At 55.2% G+C, this 16,619-nt stretch overlaps 1 protein-coding gene across 5 annotated transcripts in view; it reads right to left on the reverse strand.

The window, feature by feature from the left end:
* The window catches only part of PAX8 (paired box 8), a 52,098-nt gene that overhangs the window by 22,368 nt on the left and 13,111 nt on the right, over positions 1 to 16,619 (reverse strand). For 3 of the 5 annotated variants that reach the window (XM_053664669.1, XM_053664665.1, XM_053664667.1), the window contains exons 3-4: positions 2,838 to 3,003; positions 304 to 501 (exon numbers count right to left, since the gene is read on the reverse strand). In XM_053664669.1, the coding sequence (XP_053520644.1) occupies positions 304 to 501; positions 2,838 to 3,003 (364 nt within the window). Of the gene's footprint in view, positions 1 to 303; positions 505 to 2,837; positions 3,004 to 16,619 lie in introns of all 5 variants that reach the window. The other 2 variants (XM_053664668.1, XM_053664666.1) reach the window with 1 other exon arrangement.

The following is a 16,619-nucleotide window of genomic DNA, read 5'->3' on the forward strand; positions in this document are numbered from 1 at the left end:
AACTGAGTGAATATCTGAATGAGGGGTTTTGTGGCTAAAGAAAGGATTAATTCAAGGAAAAGATTCTCTTACTGAATGAAAAATGTGGTGTGGAAAGAAGGAAACTGCAGAAAGTGCAGCCAGGTAGGCCACGGGCCGCCTGCGGCCCTGAGGCGGCCCGGGGTGAGAGACCTGCCCTGTGCCGGCAGGCTTCCTGCCTGACTCTGGGGGGGGGGGGCCTTCCCAGCCCTGCTCCACAAGCCAGAACCTTCCTCAGGTCTCTCTCATAAGCCCCAAGGCCCCTGGCTGCTGTCTGTCTCTCACCTGTTGATGGAGCTGACACTAGGCACAGTGTCATTGTCACAGACGCCCTCAGCCAGGAGCCGGTCTCTGATCTCCCAAGCAAACATGGTGGGGTTCTGTCGCTTGTAGTCCCCGATCTTCTCCACCACCTTGGGGGTGGCCACCTTGGGCTTGGAGCCGCCTATCACCCCAGGCCGGATGCTGCCAGTCTCGTAGTACCTACTCCAATAGATAACCCATAGATTACCCTGTAGGCAGGTGGGTCTCTGGGCATGGACAAGGGGGAATCCCCCCCAAAACCAGAATTTGTTTATTAAAAGTCGTGTACTTATTCTTACATGTTCAAACTTCAGTTACCTTCAAAGCACTCTCCATTTGATACATCACACCTATCAAGACTTTCTTCCACTGCTAAAAACAGTTTTTGAGCTTGTCAATTTTGACGCCTTTTAGTGCTTCTGCGGGTTTTTGTTTTACCTCTTCCACCTCATGGGCAAAACGTTTCCCCTGAGGACTTTTTTCATCCAGGACACAAAAAGCAGTCGCTTGGGGTAAGATCAGGTGAAGAGGGAGGGGGTCGTGGTTTTTGTTCAAAAACTACCGAACACTCAGCCCGTGTGGGCAGGTGCGCTTGTCAATCACCCATCGTAAAATGAGCAAACGCATTAAAAGAGTTTTCAAAACAATTCACTGAAGCCAAATGCAGCCTCTCACAGCAGCGCCAGCTGGTACACTGATACAGATGGGTTCCTAGAACATTTAATTATGGTGTTTTGGGGGTCATCCCTCATAGACAGACCCTAATCCCCTCTGAGGCTTCTGGAGAGGACCGCAGGGTAGAATGCGCCGCCCCCCACCCCCCTGGGTTGGCCTTGAATACTGGACCTTCTGGTGCTTTTTCCCCCGCATAGGCAGGTTTGCGCTGCTGCCTGGCCAGACCCTCTGCTGAAGCCCTCGCCCCTGGGCCCCTGGCTTCTCCCTTTCCTCTCTCTCTGGCTAGTATGAGCACTTACAGGGCCCACTTTAGGGGCCATAAAAGATTCCCCTCTAAGAAAGAGAATGTTCATGCCGGTGCCCTGTGAATCATGGGTTCACAGTGGCGGTTTCTTCTGTCCGGCTTCTCTTGGCTACAATATGACTCACTCTTCTCCTTGGCCACCCTGGGTTTTTTTACCCCTCCCCAGGGGACCAGCTGGGGTCACTGGGCCCTCTGCCCTGTCTGCTGGTTCACCTTTGCTCCCCATTCTCTCACTCCCTCCCTCAACTGGCACTGGTTTTCTACCAGGTTACCTGGTTCAAGTGGAAGCCACTCCTCACAAAGTCTGGAATCCCTGCCCTGTCCGTATCTCCGGCCTCATCCAGTTCCTTAAGCTGAGACTTTGCTCCCTGGGTCTCTTGCCTCCCCTCCCTTCATCCCCAGCTGGCTCCTTGTTCTGGAAACTCTCCGGTCTCCTCTGCCATGAAATGGCATCCACTCTTTAAATTCTGTCTGTTGCCACTACCTAGGGACCACCTTCTCTCTGGTCCACTGAGCCCATCTTGGGGACCCCTCTCCTGACCCTCGAAGCGGCCACACTCTTCCGTTGACAACTTTCGTCAGGGACCCAGAGGTTCCCATGTTTTAGCGATAGGCCCTTTGCCTCTGAAAACTGGAGCTCCTTCTGAATCTGCCCACCTGCCTCTTCAAACACACATTTACTAGGGAAGGGAGGCAGGTACCCTGAGCTGACTTGAAGCTGCCAACCGTGTGCCTTGGGGACATTTCTGATAAGAGTGATTTTCCAGACCAGGTTATGCGGCTACATCGGCCTGGATGCAGGGCTTTGCTGCTCCTGGTTTCTCCTGAACCTTAGCTCTGCAGTTCTCGGCTCTGGTTTTTGAACATGAGAATCATTTGAGGGCCCTGAATAATTCCAAACCGGCTATCGTTCCTGGTAGAATTTCCCCTAAAGTTCAGCTTTAACGGCCATGGGCTGGGGCCTAGGCCTCGATTTTTTTAAATTGAAGTTTCCGGGTGACTCTAACACGCACGGTCACCTGGTCACCACATGGAGCTCAGAGCATCCAGGCTGCTAGAGAGGGCAGAGGCCTAGGGACCTGCATTTCTTCAAGCAGCCCTGCACCTCTGGCGCAGGTGCTCGGGGAGTTACAGTTGGAGAAGCACAAACCCAGATGCCCCTCGCGCAGGGCTTCCGCCGTGGGAGGCGTCTGATAGCGCGTCCCCTCCCCATGGCTCCGCCTCCCTCGGTCTCAGCAGGGCAGGACCTTTGGGGAAGCGCCTCCTGCCGCAGGGTGGAGAAGCCCTTAGAAAGTGAGACGTGAGGTGAGGAGAGAAGCAGGAGGGAGGAACAAAGGAAAGAAGAAAAACTAACTAAAGAAGGGAGAAAGGAAGGGCAGGAGCACGGCAGAAGAGCATCCTCTGGGGGCCCAGAGGCACTGCCACTCCCTGTCCGGGTCCTGGGACCCGGGTCCCTGGGAGGGAGGGTGGCTGCGAAGCTGGGAGGTGCGGAGACCCGCCCTTCAGGAAGGCGGCGTGCGGTGAATTTCGTGCTTACCTGCCAAGGATCTTGCTGACACAGCCATGGCTGACGCGGAGCTGGCGGGAGATGTCGCAGGGCCGCACGCCCTGGTGGGCCAGGTCCACGATGCGCTGCCGCACCACTTCCGGCAGGGGCCTGCCGTTCACGAAGGCCCCTCCCAGCTGGTTCAGCCCTCCGTGGCCTGAGAAGACAATAGTCCCAGCACAGTTGTCAGGGCTCACTCTGGGTGCGCCCGCCAATTCAAGCACACACGTATCGTGTGCCTCTTAGGAGGCAGGCGCTGTACCAGGCCCCAAGGATGCCCAAGTGAATACGGCAGATGTGACCTCTGTTCTTGCCTCGCCAGGTTTATGAGAGTGGGGCCTAGACTGCCAACAGCCCGTTAACACACCGCATGACCACTGCTGGGGGCATGGAACCACGGGAGGGGGCCAACCTCAGGCTCAGGGGACCACAGAAAGGGCTCCTGGAGAGGTCTAAGCTGAGACTGCAGGTAAGAGTGTTAGTTGCGTGAAGGGAGAAAGGAGGAACCCAGTCAAGGTGGTGGAACCCCAGGCGAAGATGGAGAAGTGAAGAGGAGGTCTTCTGTTAGACTGATCAGCTCCCTAGAGCGAGCCCGGCTAACGTCAGGGCTGCGGGCTCCTGGACTCTGGTGAGGACTTTGGGCTTGGAGAGTTTCTGTGGCTTGATTCACATGACCTAAGTGACTCAGCTTGTATAAAGAGGAGCGAAGATACAGCCAAAGGCTAAGGTTCCCACCATGCTTCCTGGTGCGGGCCCCACGGCCTGGACCGACCCTAGAAGCTGGGCACTGGCCCTGCAGCCCTGTGCCAAGGGGGCCGCAGCCTGGGTACGGAGTCTTCTCCCTCCAGGGCAGGATGCCGTGATCAGCGTGAGGGTGGAGCCCTGCGGGCGGCTGTCAGGGGAGCAGGCAGGTGAGGAGGGCAGAGCCAGGCCTGCTGGGCAAGCCCGTTAAGGACTGTTTACGGGCAAGGTAGGCAGTGCCTCTGCTGGACACATCGTGCCCATCCCGCCCACTGACTTAGCACATTCGGAACTGCTGTGCAATGTCTCCTCAGGGGCCCAAGCTGTCTTTGGCACAACAGTCGATGTTAAAAAAAAAAAAAAAAGGCCAAAAGCTTCTTTCCTGAGCACTAAGTCAGGAGGAAAAGCCCACTGGCCAAACCCCCGGCAGAAGGGACACAATGACCCATCTTCCTGGTGAGCCTGGGTACACTTCCAACCTTACCATTCCAGGCAATGTGACCCTCAGATGTTTTTCTACTAGGGCTGAAAGAAATCCGGAGGGTATCAGGGCTCCCAGAAGGCGGAGGAGTGGCCTGGGCCCACTCCTGAGCCCGTCCCACTGGCTCTTCACTGGCCACAGCCTGACCCACGTTCCCTCTCTGTTGCCTTCGGTTCTTCGGGTTGCAGACACTGAACACAAGGGGGCGCCAGATGGCCACTCAAACCTAGACAAGCCTTTGAGCGTCCAGCTCTGTCCCCATTTCCCAGAACATGGCTCTTGGGCCACCTACCCAGGCTTAGGTGTTTGTGCTAGGGCTTCATATACAAGTGGGGTTCCTCATCCCTAAATAGCCAACAGGTTTAAAAAAGCCAAACACCACTTTGAAATGGCATGAATTGGGTATTTTGACTTTAAAAATGTACCCCATTTCTCCACTGAAGCTGTGCGGGTTATTCTCCTTGATCTCCTTGAAGGGCTGGCCAGAATCCTTAAAAGCCCAAGGCCCCCAGCACCCCTCCTGAAAGGTTACTTACTGGGTCAGCCTGCGTGAAGGGAAAGAGAAGCTCATGCCTCCAAATTCTGGTGCTTTAGTTTATTTTACTGGTTTCTGAGTGACTCTGGGTTACTGTTCAGAGATGTGGGCTGATTCCTGCACTGACTTTGCCTGTTTTTATTTTATCATTTGAGAAAGTTGGGTTTTGTTTCAACCTCAGTGTTTTCATCCATTGAATGGAGCTAAATAGAACCGGTTACTGCGTCTGCTGCTAACCCATAACAGTAGTTGTAAAAAGATGGGGATGGGGTGAGAATGGAGAGGTGTGTGTTTAGCTGAAAATCTTGATGTAAGTGTCAAGGTTTTCTAATGTTTAATGTCGATATGGTTGCAGGTTATGGCCCAAGCTCAGCCCTAAGACGGGGCCAGTGGTGCTCAAACTTGAACGTGGGTCAGAATCAGTTAGGGGGCTTGGCAGAACACGGAATGTGGAGCCCTCTGCCTCGAGTTCCTGAATCAGCAGGTCTGAGATGGAACCCAGAACCTGTGTTTCTAAAACGCTTCGGGTGGGGTTGTGCTGCTGGCCTGGAGCTGTGTGTTGTGAACTGGGCAATAGCTGGTAAAGAAAATTTAAGAGAATAACGAACTACTTGTACACCTCTGACCCCAGCCCCACCTTCTTCTAGAACAATAATTCCCATTGTTTTTATATTAGTTTCCATTTCTTTTTTCTCAACACCTATGTGCCCAGTGCCCACCATGAATCGGGTACCACCTTGGACAAGAGGAGAAACCAGGCTGTCGAGGAACGATGCAGTCTAAGGAAGACGTGTTTTGAGAGAGGTAAGTCCAGGTGCTACAGGGCCCACGGGTGGCTGGAAGGAAGTTGTCGGGAGGGATGGCCAGGAGGTAGCCAGGTGAAGAAGTTTCCACAGGACAAAAGTCCACGCACAGGGTCTTAGTGCTCTTGAGACAGGAGAGACTCCCTCAGCTGGGGGACGGGCCGGAAGGGGCACCTGGACGGGGCCCTGGCTGCAGACGGAAACGGCCCCTCCGGTGTGAGGTTTGGAGCAGAGTCCCTGTAATGGAAGGTTGTTTGTCCTTCCTGTGTCCGGTGTGGGGGAGTGGACTCCTTTGGGTGAGTCACACCAAATGCCCAGAGGTGGGTGCAGCCTTCCTGCACTGAAGGGCTGGGACACCCACTGTGCTGACCACCTTTTTGTGTGGCTGTGGGCAGGTGGACTTTGGAAGCTAAAAATGAGTGGGAGTCCCTGGTTGGGCCCGGAGGAAGCTGTGGACCAGGAAGAAGAGGCTTGCAGCTTCCTAAACAAAGGCCCTTTGCATGGTCTGGAGGGTCGTGGGCGCGGAATGGCGAGCGTGGAGGAGGAAGACAAGGCGCCTGGCCGGACGCAGCAGGCTCTGGGCGTGAAGGCCCTCAGACAAGGGAATGCTAACTTTCCGGGGCCGGAGAGAGTTCATCCGTCATGAGGCGGTCTGGAGGTCTCACAGCGCTGGGGGAAGCCTGCTGTCCAAACAGGTATTCTTTGGAAAAGTGACCATTTGGGGAAGTCTCAGGACTTTCTTTTCTTTTTTTTTAAATTTCAGTTACAGTTTACAATGTTCAGTATTACTCTGTCTTAGTTTCAGGTGCACAGCACAGTGGTTACACAGTCACCTGCTTTACAGAGTGGCCCCTGATATCCAAGCACTCACTCAGCCCCGTACATGGTCATCACAATACCACTGGCCACGTTCCCTGCGCTGTAGTTTACAACCCCGTGACTATTCTGTAATTACCAGTCTGAAGATGAAGAAGTACAAATTAGGACTTTCTTTAGTAATTTCTTCACCCCATCCAGGCGCTGAAGAGTAGGGATGGTAGAAGGAAAAGAGGCTCATTGCCAGAAATTCTTGTCGCAGCCGCCGACAGCAAGCCCTAAACACGCGGGTGGTTTCCACAGCCCTGGCTGCACTACAGTGGCCGGACCTGCTTACATGGCTTCAGGTGCCCTGCACTTGCACACCAGCATTTGTCACAGAAGCCTGATGAACACTTCGGTAAAACACACGTGATAGGCAAATGCTTCACAGATATGAGGGGCGGGGTGTGGGATGCATTCCCCGCCTGGGCCTCTGAGCCCCGAACTCAGTTCCTTTCCTCTGGTACCTTCTGTCTGGTTTCTCACACCCCTTCCCTGTCTTAAGGCGGCAGTGGTGCAATGTCTTGTTCTGTGAGCATGTTCACTGAACTACCTTAGGGTTTTTACTTTAGCCCCAAAGAGCATGCGGTGGGGGTTCGAGCCTTGGCAAGACTATGGTGGGAGGGCGTGTTTGTTAAATCATGCTGTGCACATACTCCTCCACGGTGCCCATGCTAGCCCGGCCCGGTCTCTCAACCCGGTGGGGCTGCCTCTCCGGCAGGCTCACTTGCAGGCTGTGACCTCCACTGTGGCCTGCCAGCTGTCTCCCCCGGCCTGGTGCCTTTCTGGAATTAGCCCAGTGTTCCGGCCTTCCACCCTGCGTCCACACTGGGGGCCACTCCCACACCCACAAGGTGGTGGCACACAGGCCCTCCCGTGAGGACGAAGGGGCTGGAACACTGCAGGCAGAACCTGCCTCTGGCTGCACCCCCATCCGGCCGTGTGGCCGTGGCCTTGTCTCTGTGCTTGTCCTCCGGCTCTGAAGGGAACTGGGTAGAGACACAGCTATTTCTTACTGGTCCCTTGCCCTCTGCCTCTTCTGGGTCCAGACTCCATAACCTCCCCTCCCTTCCTTTTATACCATTTACTCCTCCCTTTCCACTGGGGTCTTCCCCTGGACTTACAAACACAGTCGAATCCATCCATATGCTACCTCCCCAGCTCCGGGCACAACATACAAACACACAAAAAGAAGACCCTTCCCTGACTATAAAATGTTTGCTTCCTGTCATCTTCAACCAGATTTCTCAAGAAGTCCTCACGCTTGCTGTTCCCACTTCCCTCGTTCGCTCCCTGCTGCGCAGCGGCCCCTCGGCTGAGGCGGCCCGGCACGCCCCACGGTGTGGCGTGGACGTGGGGGCGCTGTTCTCCTCTGGAGGAGGTCCCCTCAGCAGGGCCGCCGCCTGGTTCTTTACACCTTCAGACACACTTGTGGTTTCTTTTTAATGAGGTTCTCTGTCCTCGTCTGCCCCATTGTATCTTTTTTTCCCCAGGTTTCTCTCAAACCCCGGTGCTACATTCACTCGGTGCAGTCCCTCGCAGGGACCCCACCGCATCTCCTAGTTTGACCTGCTACCCACATTCCGACGCACGGTGGGCTCCCTGGTACCTCCAGCCCGGACTTCTCCCCCACCTTACATCCAACTTCCTGCCGGAAATCTCCTTTGGAGCTGCTTTGTGTGTTCCCTCCACCTGGAAGTCTTCTCATCCCTCGTATCCAGTCAGCTCCTACCCACCCTGAACAGTTCAGCACAGAGTCTCTCCCTCCAGGGGCCTCTGCTTCACCCCCCAGGGCTGGTTAAGGCTTCTGCTTCGATGTTCTCATAACACCACTTACCCTTCTTGACTGGCTTCATCACTCACATTTTAATTTTACATTTATTTGCATGATTCTAGGTATGAGTAGTAACTGTCCTCCACCACCACCAATAGCTCCGTGAGGGCAGGACCCTGTCTGTGTGGTTCGTCACTAACAGCAGGTGTTCCGTAACTATGTGCCACGTGAACTGACGAACCGCCTTTAGCCTCCATTCCCCCCACGCATGGGGTGCTCATCAAATCGTGATGTTTTTCCCTCCTAAATACTTACTTAACCAGTCCTGTCCAGGCATCCCCAGCACAAGCACATCCATGGGTTCGTTTATCCACTTGACACATGGTTACTGAGCCTCTGTCTCTCAGCTGCCAGGCATTTTGCTAGAACTGATGCGATGGGACTCACGAAGCTTCCATGTAGGAAGAGTGAAATGCACAAGTAAGTGCACGACTGTTGCCCGGATGGGTGCTTAGGAGGACACTGCAGGGCACAGCACTGAAGAACAACGTGGGGAGGGTGAGACGGAGTTCTTTCCGGGTGGCCAAAGAAAACCTAAGTGACATGTACTTTGGGACAAAGGTGAGTAGGGGTTAACTGGTCCCCTGGGCTCACTGGTCTCTGTGCCCAGCCTTGTGCGTGTGACCCTCAGCTGGGAGAGGTACTTTTAAAACCCGAGCCTGACGATGTCACTCCCATGTTTAAGAAAACCAGGCCGTCCCCATCACCTGCATGTGAAGTCTAAGTCGCTACATCTGGAGGAAGGTGCCCTCATGTGAGGCTGGAATCTGGTGCCCCAGCCATACAGGACTGCCGTGCCCCCTCTGCAGCACTGAGTCCTCCCGTGTCCTTGTTCATGCTGCGCTCTGTGCTGGAGTGCCCTTTCCTTACCTTTTCCTGATCGATTCATACCTGTACCTGAATTAGTGCAGGAAGCTACGGGAAAGGCCTCCTCCTGCCTCGCTTTTTGTCTCTGGCCCTTTCTTTTAAACATGCCAGCAGAGTAGGGTGTACTACTTATGCTGGCTGTGTCCCGCTGCATCCGCTGTGTGCCTCTTCATGGGGGAAGTGGCTGCTTTATCTGTGAAGCCCTAATGTCTAGTATAATGCACAGTGGGTACCCAGTAAGTGCTGAATGAGTTAATCACTGGAGTGAAGGAAGGAGGGAGGGAAGAACAGGGAGGAAAGCAGGTCCCAAGCAACCTCAGTGGGGCCTGCGCGTTATTTGTCCTGAGCAGAACTCTGTCTCCCAAAGCCTCACACTCTTAGACATGAGCTGTTTGAAGAGGGGGCTGCAGATATCACCGCCAGGAACAGAGACGTCTGCTCCCCTGCAGGAGCCAAGGGGATGGCTGCAGAGGCCTCCCTCTTGGCCCTTCCACCACGCCTTCGACATCCACTTTAAATGTGTCGGGCCCCGGCCGTGGGGGGAGCCTTATGGGCTCCTCAGGCTGGACCCCTCGCTGTAGCCCAAAGGCCCCAGGTGGTGTGGCCATGAGGACCAGCTCAGCTCCCAGCCACCCACACTCTGAAGTCCTGGCCAGTCAGAGGGCCCCCTGAAGCCCTGGGGACAAGAGGGCAAGGAGTCTAGTTCCTTGGATGCTCTTCCTTAGATCCGCCCAGAGGGTAGAGGTCAGTACTGTGCTTCCTTCCCCAATGGGGAGAGCGAGCCAGTGGGGGGTAGAGGCGGGCAGACAACGGTGGACAAAGAGGCCTCCTCTGGATTAGCCCCTGGTGGGGGAAGGACCCAGCTTGGCTGGTTCTTAAGTTCTGGACTTAAAAGAAGAGGAAAGAGGGGAGGGAGGAGGGGAACAAGGCTATTCTCATTATTCAACCCCTTCCTCCATGAGTCATGCTTAGGAATAACACCTGTAGCCAGGTGGTAGGCGGTGCTTACTCTGGAGCCAGGTGAGCAGGACAAATGTATCTTTTCCTTGAATTCTCCAAATAGGCATTAAGGGGGTAGCGCATCATCCCCACCTTGCAGAGGGGAGATGAGAGGAGGAGGCTGTCACCAAGGGGCAGGTGGAGACTGCAGCTGAGGCTGGGCCGAGCCCTTCCACAGCCCCGCCCGGGCAGCCTGACTGAGCCGGGACAGTCAGCCCTTCTCTGCGTGTGGGTGCGACTGCACGTTACCACCACGCGTGGGCACTCTCCAAAACCCGCTTCAAAATTCTCACCAGGCCTTCATTTCGTTGGGGCCTGATTTTAGGACTTTATGATTTTCTTTAGTCAGAGAACAAACCTAATTCCTTTCCATTTTCCCCCCTCCCAGGTCAGTTTATGCCCCTCCACTCTTATTCTCCCCCTCCCCACTAGCCTTGGCTCTGGGTTTTATTCTTCGGTCCTCAGTCTCTTCCAGGTGCCTTGCTTTTATCTCCATCCCTGCTGATGGCCCTACTCCCACTGCTCATCTCCTCCAGGCCCCTTCCCTGCCCCAGTCCCTGCCTCTGGCCGAACGTCCAGCCCCTCCCACCATGCCTCCCACCCACTCACCTTCAGAGCCCCGTTCTCTCCGCCAGGGCTCCTTGGCCCGTCCCCTCCCTGCACTGCCTTTACTGCCTGCATGACTGCTCAGGTTCCTCATCCCATCTTCCCCTCAAAGGCATTCACAGCTCGCTGTTATTCTTGTATTAGCATTGAACCCATTAAAGCTAATTTGTTTGCCCTAATCTCCATTTATTTTTCCCTAGTTGATATTAGATTTCCCTTTCTATTGCTCCAGCATGATTTTCTCTTTGTCTTCCTAATGGTCTACCCCCCTCTCTTCCTCTATTAATCTGGTTGGCTTCACTGCTTGGTTTCAAGGCCTTTCCCTGCCTCCCCCAGCCCTTAGATTAACCCTGTCCCCTCCCTCTCAGGACGTCCCATGCCCGGTGGATTGCTGAGGACGGGGCTGCTGCCCGTGTCAGTAGGCCTGTGGGCTCCCTAAGAATAACCTGCTTAGGGAGAGAGGCCCTGCCGTGTGCGGATGCCTCAGGGACACGGCGGGGAGAGCTCGGGGCGAGTGGGGCGCACGCGGCTGCCCTGACCCTGAAGGGTCACCAGGGCCGAGAGGTCCTTCACTAGGTTCCCATTTGGGGCTGTCTCAAAGATTTCCGGAGGGCCTGGCAAGCTTTTCCAGGTTCTATAAATTAGAGATGGCCGCTTACTCCCTACGACTAAAATAGACACCGTCTCTCCTCTATCCCCATTTCCCACACTGGAGACAGCCCTCCCCATGCCGAAGAGGTGGCTGTGTTTGCAGGGCTGGCTGCTCCTCACCCTGCACTCTTGTCTGCGTGTTCCCCAGAGCAGACACCTTTGGGGCCAGCTCTCAGGGACCTCCACCATTTCCACCGTCTCTCCGAGGACGGCCCTGTCCAGCCCAAGGTCTGAGTCTCGGAGTCAGGGCCAGCGCTCTGCCTGTCTCTAGACGCCTGGCTCCCTGAGGGCAGGGGCAGCGTCCTGTCTGGCTGCACACACTTGCCTCGCAGGGAGGGGGGCCAGCCCTGTTCTAACCCAGCCGCCACCAAAACCACCCAGGGCATTCCAGCCACTTTCCACCTCTGGTCAGATCACCCAGAATCTCTACACGTGGCATCCCTGAATATGTATTTTTTAAAAGTTACTCTGGTGATTGCTGAGTTTACAGTCACTCAGTAGATGGTCAATATACCGAAAGCACCAATTAACTGAGTAAACACGAACGTCCAGTGCTCACTGGAGGTCTGCTAGAGCTCATTCGCCTTCGCTCCTCCTCACCGACCTCCTAGATGCCCCCCGCCCGACTCCGGGCCCCACATAGCTGGGACCTCAGTGAGAGGGTCAGGGTGCTGTGCGTGGGAGCGCTGGAGGGGAGTGGGCAGGTGTGCCAGCCCCGGGGCGCCAGGAGTCTGTAAGTTCACACCCTCTGGGGTCAGGAGCCTGTGGATATTAATGCTGTTTTCTAAAAAAAAAAAAAAGGGGGGTCTTTGTTAAAGCAATTTTCAGTTCATTAAATTTCAATTCAATGAGCACCCACTCTGTGTCTAATAGTATTCCAGGCTGTGGGGGTGGGGAGGCAGCTTCTGTTAGAAGACATGGTCCTGGCCCTTGAGAAACGTGCATGTTAATAACCCCCGACGTGTTGTAGAGCCTGAGTTTCTAAATCCACTCACATGCGCCACATCCTGCAGTTCTGTCTACGACCCTGAGGAACACCTGTGGTGCGTGTGCGCGCACGCGCGTGCGCACCTCCACGTGTGTGTGTGAGGTGCGGAGCCCTCAGAGCCAGCTGGGGGCTGGCCGTCCTGAGGGCGAAGCCGCCAGGAACAAATGAACTGCTGTTCCAAGTTGACACGCTGGGCAAAATCTGGGGCGAACTGCGCATCCACGGTTTCTACAGCTGTCGATGGCAGACTCCCAGAACCGCAGCAAAGTGGACGATACTCCCCAAGCCACTCGCCACTGCCTAAGGACACTAGAGGGAACTTAGGGGAACAGTCTGCAGGCTGTGGTTTCAGGGGAGGAAACCGGGCTGCTGAGAGCTGGGTGGTGGCGCTTCCACCCATGCTGACCTTGCCTGTCTGCGCTTTGGTTCCCGAATCTGGCTGAAGGGGAGCAGATGGCCTTTGCTGTCCCCCAGTCCTAACATCTGCAGGACTGGAGGACAGTAAAGGCAGGGCAGCCCTCAGGCCAGGAAGAGAAGGGAGTGCACAGAGCTCTGTTGGGGGACCTTGGGCAATTTCTCTGCACAGACAACTGCCAGGAGTGGCTCGAGCTCACTCACGTGAGCCCATGGGCAGCCACACAACCTGTGCGATGCTCTGGCCAGCACAGTGTTGAGGTGGACATGCACCGGAGTTCTGGGGCACACCTGAGAGCATCCCTGGCCAGGAAGAGAGACGGCCCATCTACCGTCACAGAATCACCCCCTGGCAGAGCCAGGACGGCACTCGTACTTTCTGACCTAAGTCCCTGTCCACTCCTCATCCCAGGAGGCCCTTTGCGATCATCTTGGCTGGAGCCAACTTGGCAGCAGTGAAGGAAGAAGGCAGTGGGGAGTGGGCAGAATGGCTTCTAGACCGTGGCATGCCCTGAGTTTTTCGCCCTCTCATCAGCTCGTTTGCTTGTCGTTTTTAGTATCTTAGGTGGTAAACCCAGGCACCAGGCTCTCTTTTGCTGGGTCTGGGGTTTGGGAAGCAGGTCTCCTCCACCGTGGGAGCACTGGGGCAGGTGCAACAAGGAAGGCTCTGGAGACCATGTGTCAGCTTCTCCTCCTTTCTCTTGACACACATCTCTTCCTTTCTCTGTAAGTTCCAACCTGGGGCTTCTATAGCTAGTATCCCTTGGACCCAAACCCACTGAGAGTCTTGGTCAGGGCTGGGTGGTGAGTTCAGCTAAACCAAGAACGTGCAGCACTCAGACTTCTGTAGGTTGAACTGTGTCCCCAGATCTCATATGTTGAAATCCTAGCCCACAATACATCAGAACGTGACCTTGTTTGGAAATAGGGTCCTTGCAGACGATCAAATTGATATGAGGTTATTAGGATGGGCTCTAATCCCATTAATCCATGTGACTGTGTCCTTATGAAAAGGTAAATTCGGAGAGACAGAGAGAGAGAGTGCCAGGTGAAGATTGGAGTTTACTGTCACAGACTAGGATCAAGACATCAGCAAACCACCAGAAGCTACAGGAGACAGCATGGAACAGATTCGCCCTCGCAGCCTCAGGTGGAACAACCGATATCAGACTTCCAGCCTTCAGAACCATGAGATAACACATTTCTGGTGTTCAAACCCTCAGTTTGTGGTATTTTGTCGTGGCAGCCCTGGGAAACTGTTGTGCAGATAAATAGGGTTCTACCTCTGAATTGGACACAGCAGGTTTGGGGAGCCCCTGGGCTCCTCTCTCGGGGTGTCTGGCTGCCCCTCCAGTGACTTTTCAGTGTAAGGTAGGCTCAGGCAGCCAGGCCGAGAGCAGATGCTTTCTAACGCAAGTTTGCCTGCTTCTCTGACACCACTACCTACCCACAGAGCTACCTGGTGTCCATTCCTGACCCCCCCTCCATCGTGTGCAGATTATTCTTTGACACAAGAGCATGCGCATGGCAGCAGGGCGAAGACTCCCTCCAGGCTGGGCTCCCCAAGGCCGCGGGACTTCCAGGCTCCTCCTCCCGTCAGGGAGTGTTTAGAGACCCGGCCTAAAGCTGCTGATAAACTCACCTAATATTTGCAGAGCCCTTTCAAAGTGCTGTCAGGTAAGTGATTCTTAAATTTAATTCAGTTCAACACATGTGAACTGGGCCTTGGCTTTCCCCCTCGTCCCCTGTGTGGGACACACACACCAACACACACAGAGACATGTGTTCACACACACACACATGTAATACTCAGCCCTCACACAGGAACACACCATGAAGAAGCCTTCACAAAGTATGTGTGTGCAGAACACTGTTTTAGCTCTGTTGGTGATAAAAGCCAGAGACGCCCCCACTCACGGAGACCCCAAAAGATAAGGCCATGAAATTGCAGGAGCAATTGATGAGGCTGGGTCGAGTCCACAGCTGCTGGGAAGGCTCCCACAAGGGGCACCATAGGGAAGGCGGGGTCCGAGATGTCGGAGCATCTGCTCTGTGCTGTGGTCAGCTCTGGTCCGTTCAGGCATGAGGTCTCTGACCTGTGGCCTCCCGTTATGTGCAACCTCTGGTTGGAAGCCTGAGCACAGGGACCCTGACGTGCCACCACACCTCCCCACCCTCCCCCTGCCCTGGCCTCCCACTTAACTCACAGGACATGGGTGGTCCTGGGGCCCCTACAGAGACCTTGTTTTCAGATGAGGCCCAGGGACAGTCAGTCATCTTCGCAGGTCACTCGTCTGGCCAGTGTCAGGTCTGCTAGCAATGCTCGGTCTCAGGGGCTCATGGTGGCTCTTCCCAAGTGGGGACAGAGTCATCAGGTGGGCAGGCAGCAGCAGGACTTGTCTATCCTAGAATCTGGCCTCTTGTCCCCCTAAAATACCAGTGTCGAAGGCGTTCTGGGGGCTGCCACTGCCGGCTCCCCCACTCCGACCATAAGAGGGCGCTCTGTAACATCCCGCTTCACCCAGGATTCCCGGGAGCTCCCTGGGCCCCGAGTGAGCCACCTCTGTTCACGAAGTCCCGCCGGACACGTAAGTGTGAACCTGTCTCGGGGGCTCATGTGCCACGCTAGTTGCAGCAGCACAACAGGCTGATTATTACAAACTACATGGTGTCATCACAAATGTTTTGTACATTTGATCAACAAGTATTTATGTCAATCGCATAAGGTAGTGACTACCAGTGTTTCTGCAGAGTGGGCAGAGACACTTGTTGATGTAACAAAACTGAACGATAGTGGCAGGAAAAGGTATGTTTGTGGGTTGAGAAACTTTGAAGATAAAGGTGTAATTTTGTGCCCTGGCCAGTTGGATCAGTTGGTTGAAACGTCATCCCATACACCAAAAATGCTGTGGGTTCAGTTCCCGGTCAGGGCACATATGGGGCCATGGGAGTGGGGGGCAACTGATCAATGTTTCTCTCTCCTGGATGTTTCTCTCTTCCTAAAATCCATCAGTGTATCCTCGGGGGGGGGACATTTTTTTAAAGGTGTAGTTCTGTTTATCTAGTGGCCAGCACCCATACATTCCTTAGGACCTCAGACCCGAGTGAGCAGCACGCTGCGGTTCCCGCCACGTCCGGCTGCCCTTCCGAGGGGCTCTTTGCACAGCACCGTGCAGCGCCTTCCAGCGGCCCGTCTCCTGACAGTGTCCGGCAGCTGGTGCTGGGTGAGCCCGGCGCGGCCTGATGTCCACGGCGTGGCCGCAGCGCCCAGCTCTGTGAAGTGCTGGGACCCACACGCCTGTGTCAGAGCAGCCCGAGCGCTTCTGTCGGGGGCGTTCACGCTGCATCATCCAAGAAAGACATGCATGGTACGCCGCACGTGTGTCGGCCCCGTAAGGAGCCCAACGGCTTTGTGGTGTTGCAAGGACACACGCAGGAGAGGTGGGCTGCTGGGCCCGGGCCTCCTGTGCTCCCGCGTCCCCGCCCATCCCACCTCAAGCAGTCGCTCCTCTCACTTTCTGCTTCCCTGGTCCAAACCTGGAGCCATGACACCTCTGCTCAAGATTTCCTCTGAAGACCCCGTCACCCCGAAGCCCCCTTTCCAACCACCTATCTTAGCTCGGCATGTCACTACAAACCACCACAGACATTTATTTCTCACAGTTCTGGAGGCTGGCACCCCGAGAGCAGGGTGCCAGTGTGGTCAGGACCTCCCCCGGCTGTGTGCTCACAGGGTCTTCCCTCAGTGCGCGCTTTTCCCTCACAGGACCCCACCCCGTGACCTCATCCAACCCGTTACTTCCCAAAGGCCCTGCCTCCAAACACTGTCCTGTTGGGGGTTAAGGGCTTCAACATGGGAGTTTGGGGGGCACACAAACATTCAGCACGTGACACCACCCACAGAAATCATGATTTATTTTTTCCTTCTTGGTCCACTACCCAGAGACACTGCTGCCTGCTCTCCTCCTGGCCTAATTCTCCCTGAGTGGGTGGGTG

Source organism: Artibeus jamaicensis, unplaced genomic scaffold (assembly GCF_021234435.1).
Source record: "Artibeus jamaicensis isolate MK-2021 breed Jamaican fruit bat unplaced genomic scaffold, CSHL_Jam_final contig_384, whole genome shotgun sequence".
NCBI lineage: Eukaryota > Metazoa > Chordata > Mammalia > Chiroptera > Phyllostomidae > Artibeus > Artibeus jamaicensis.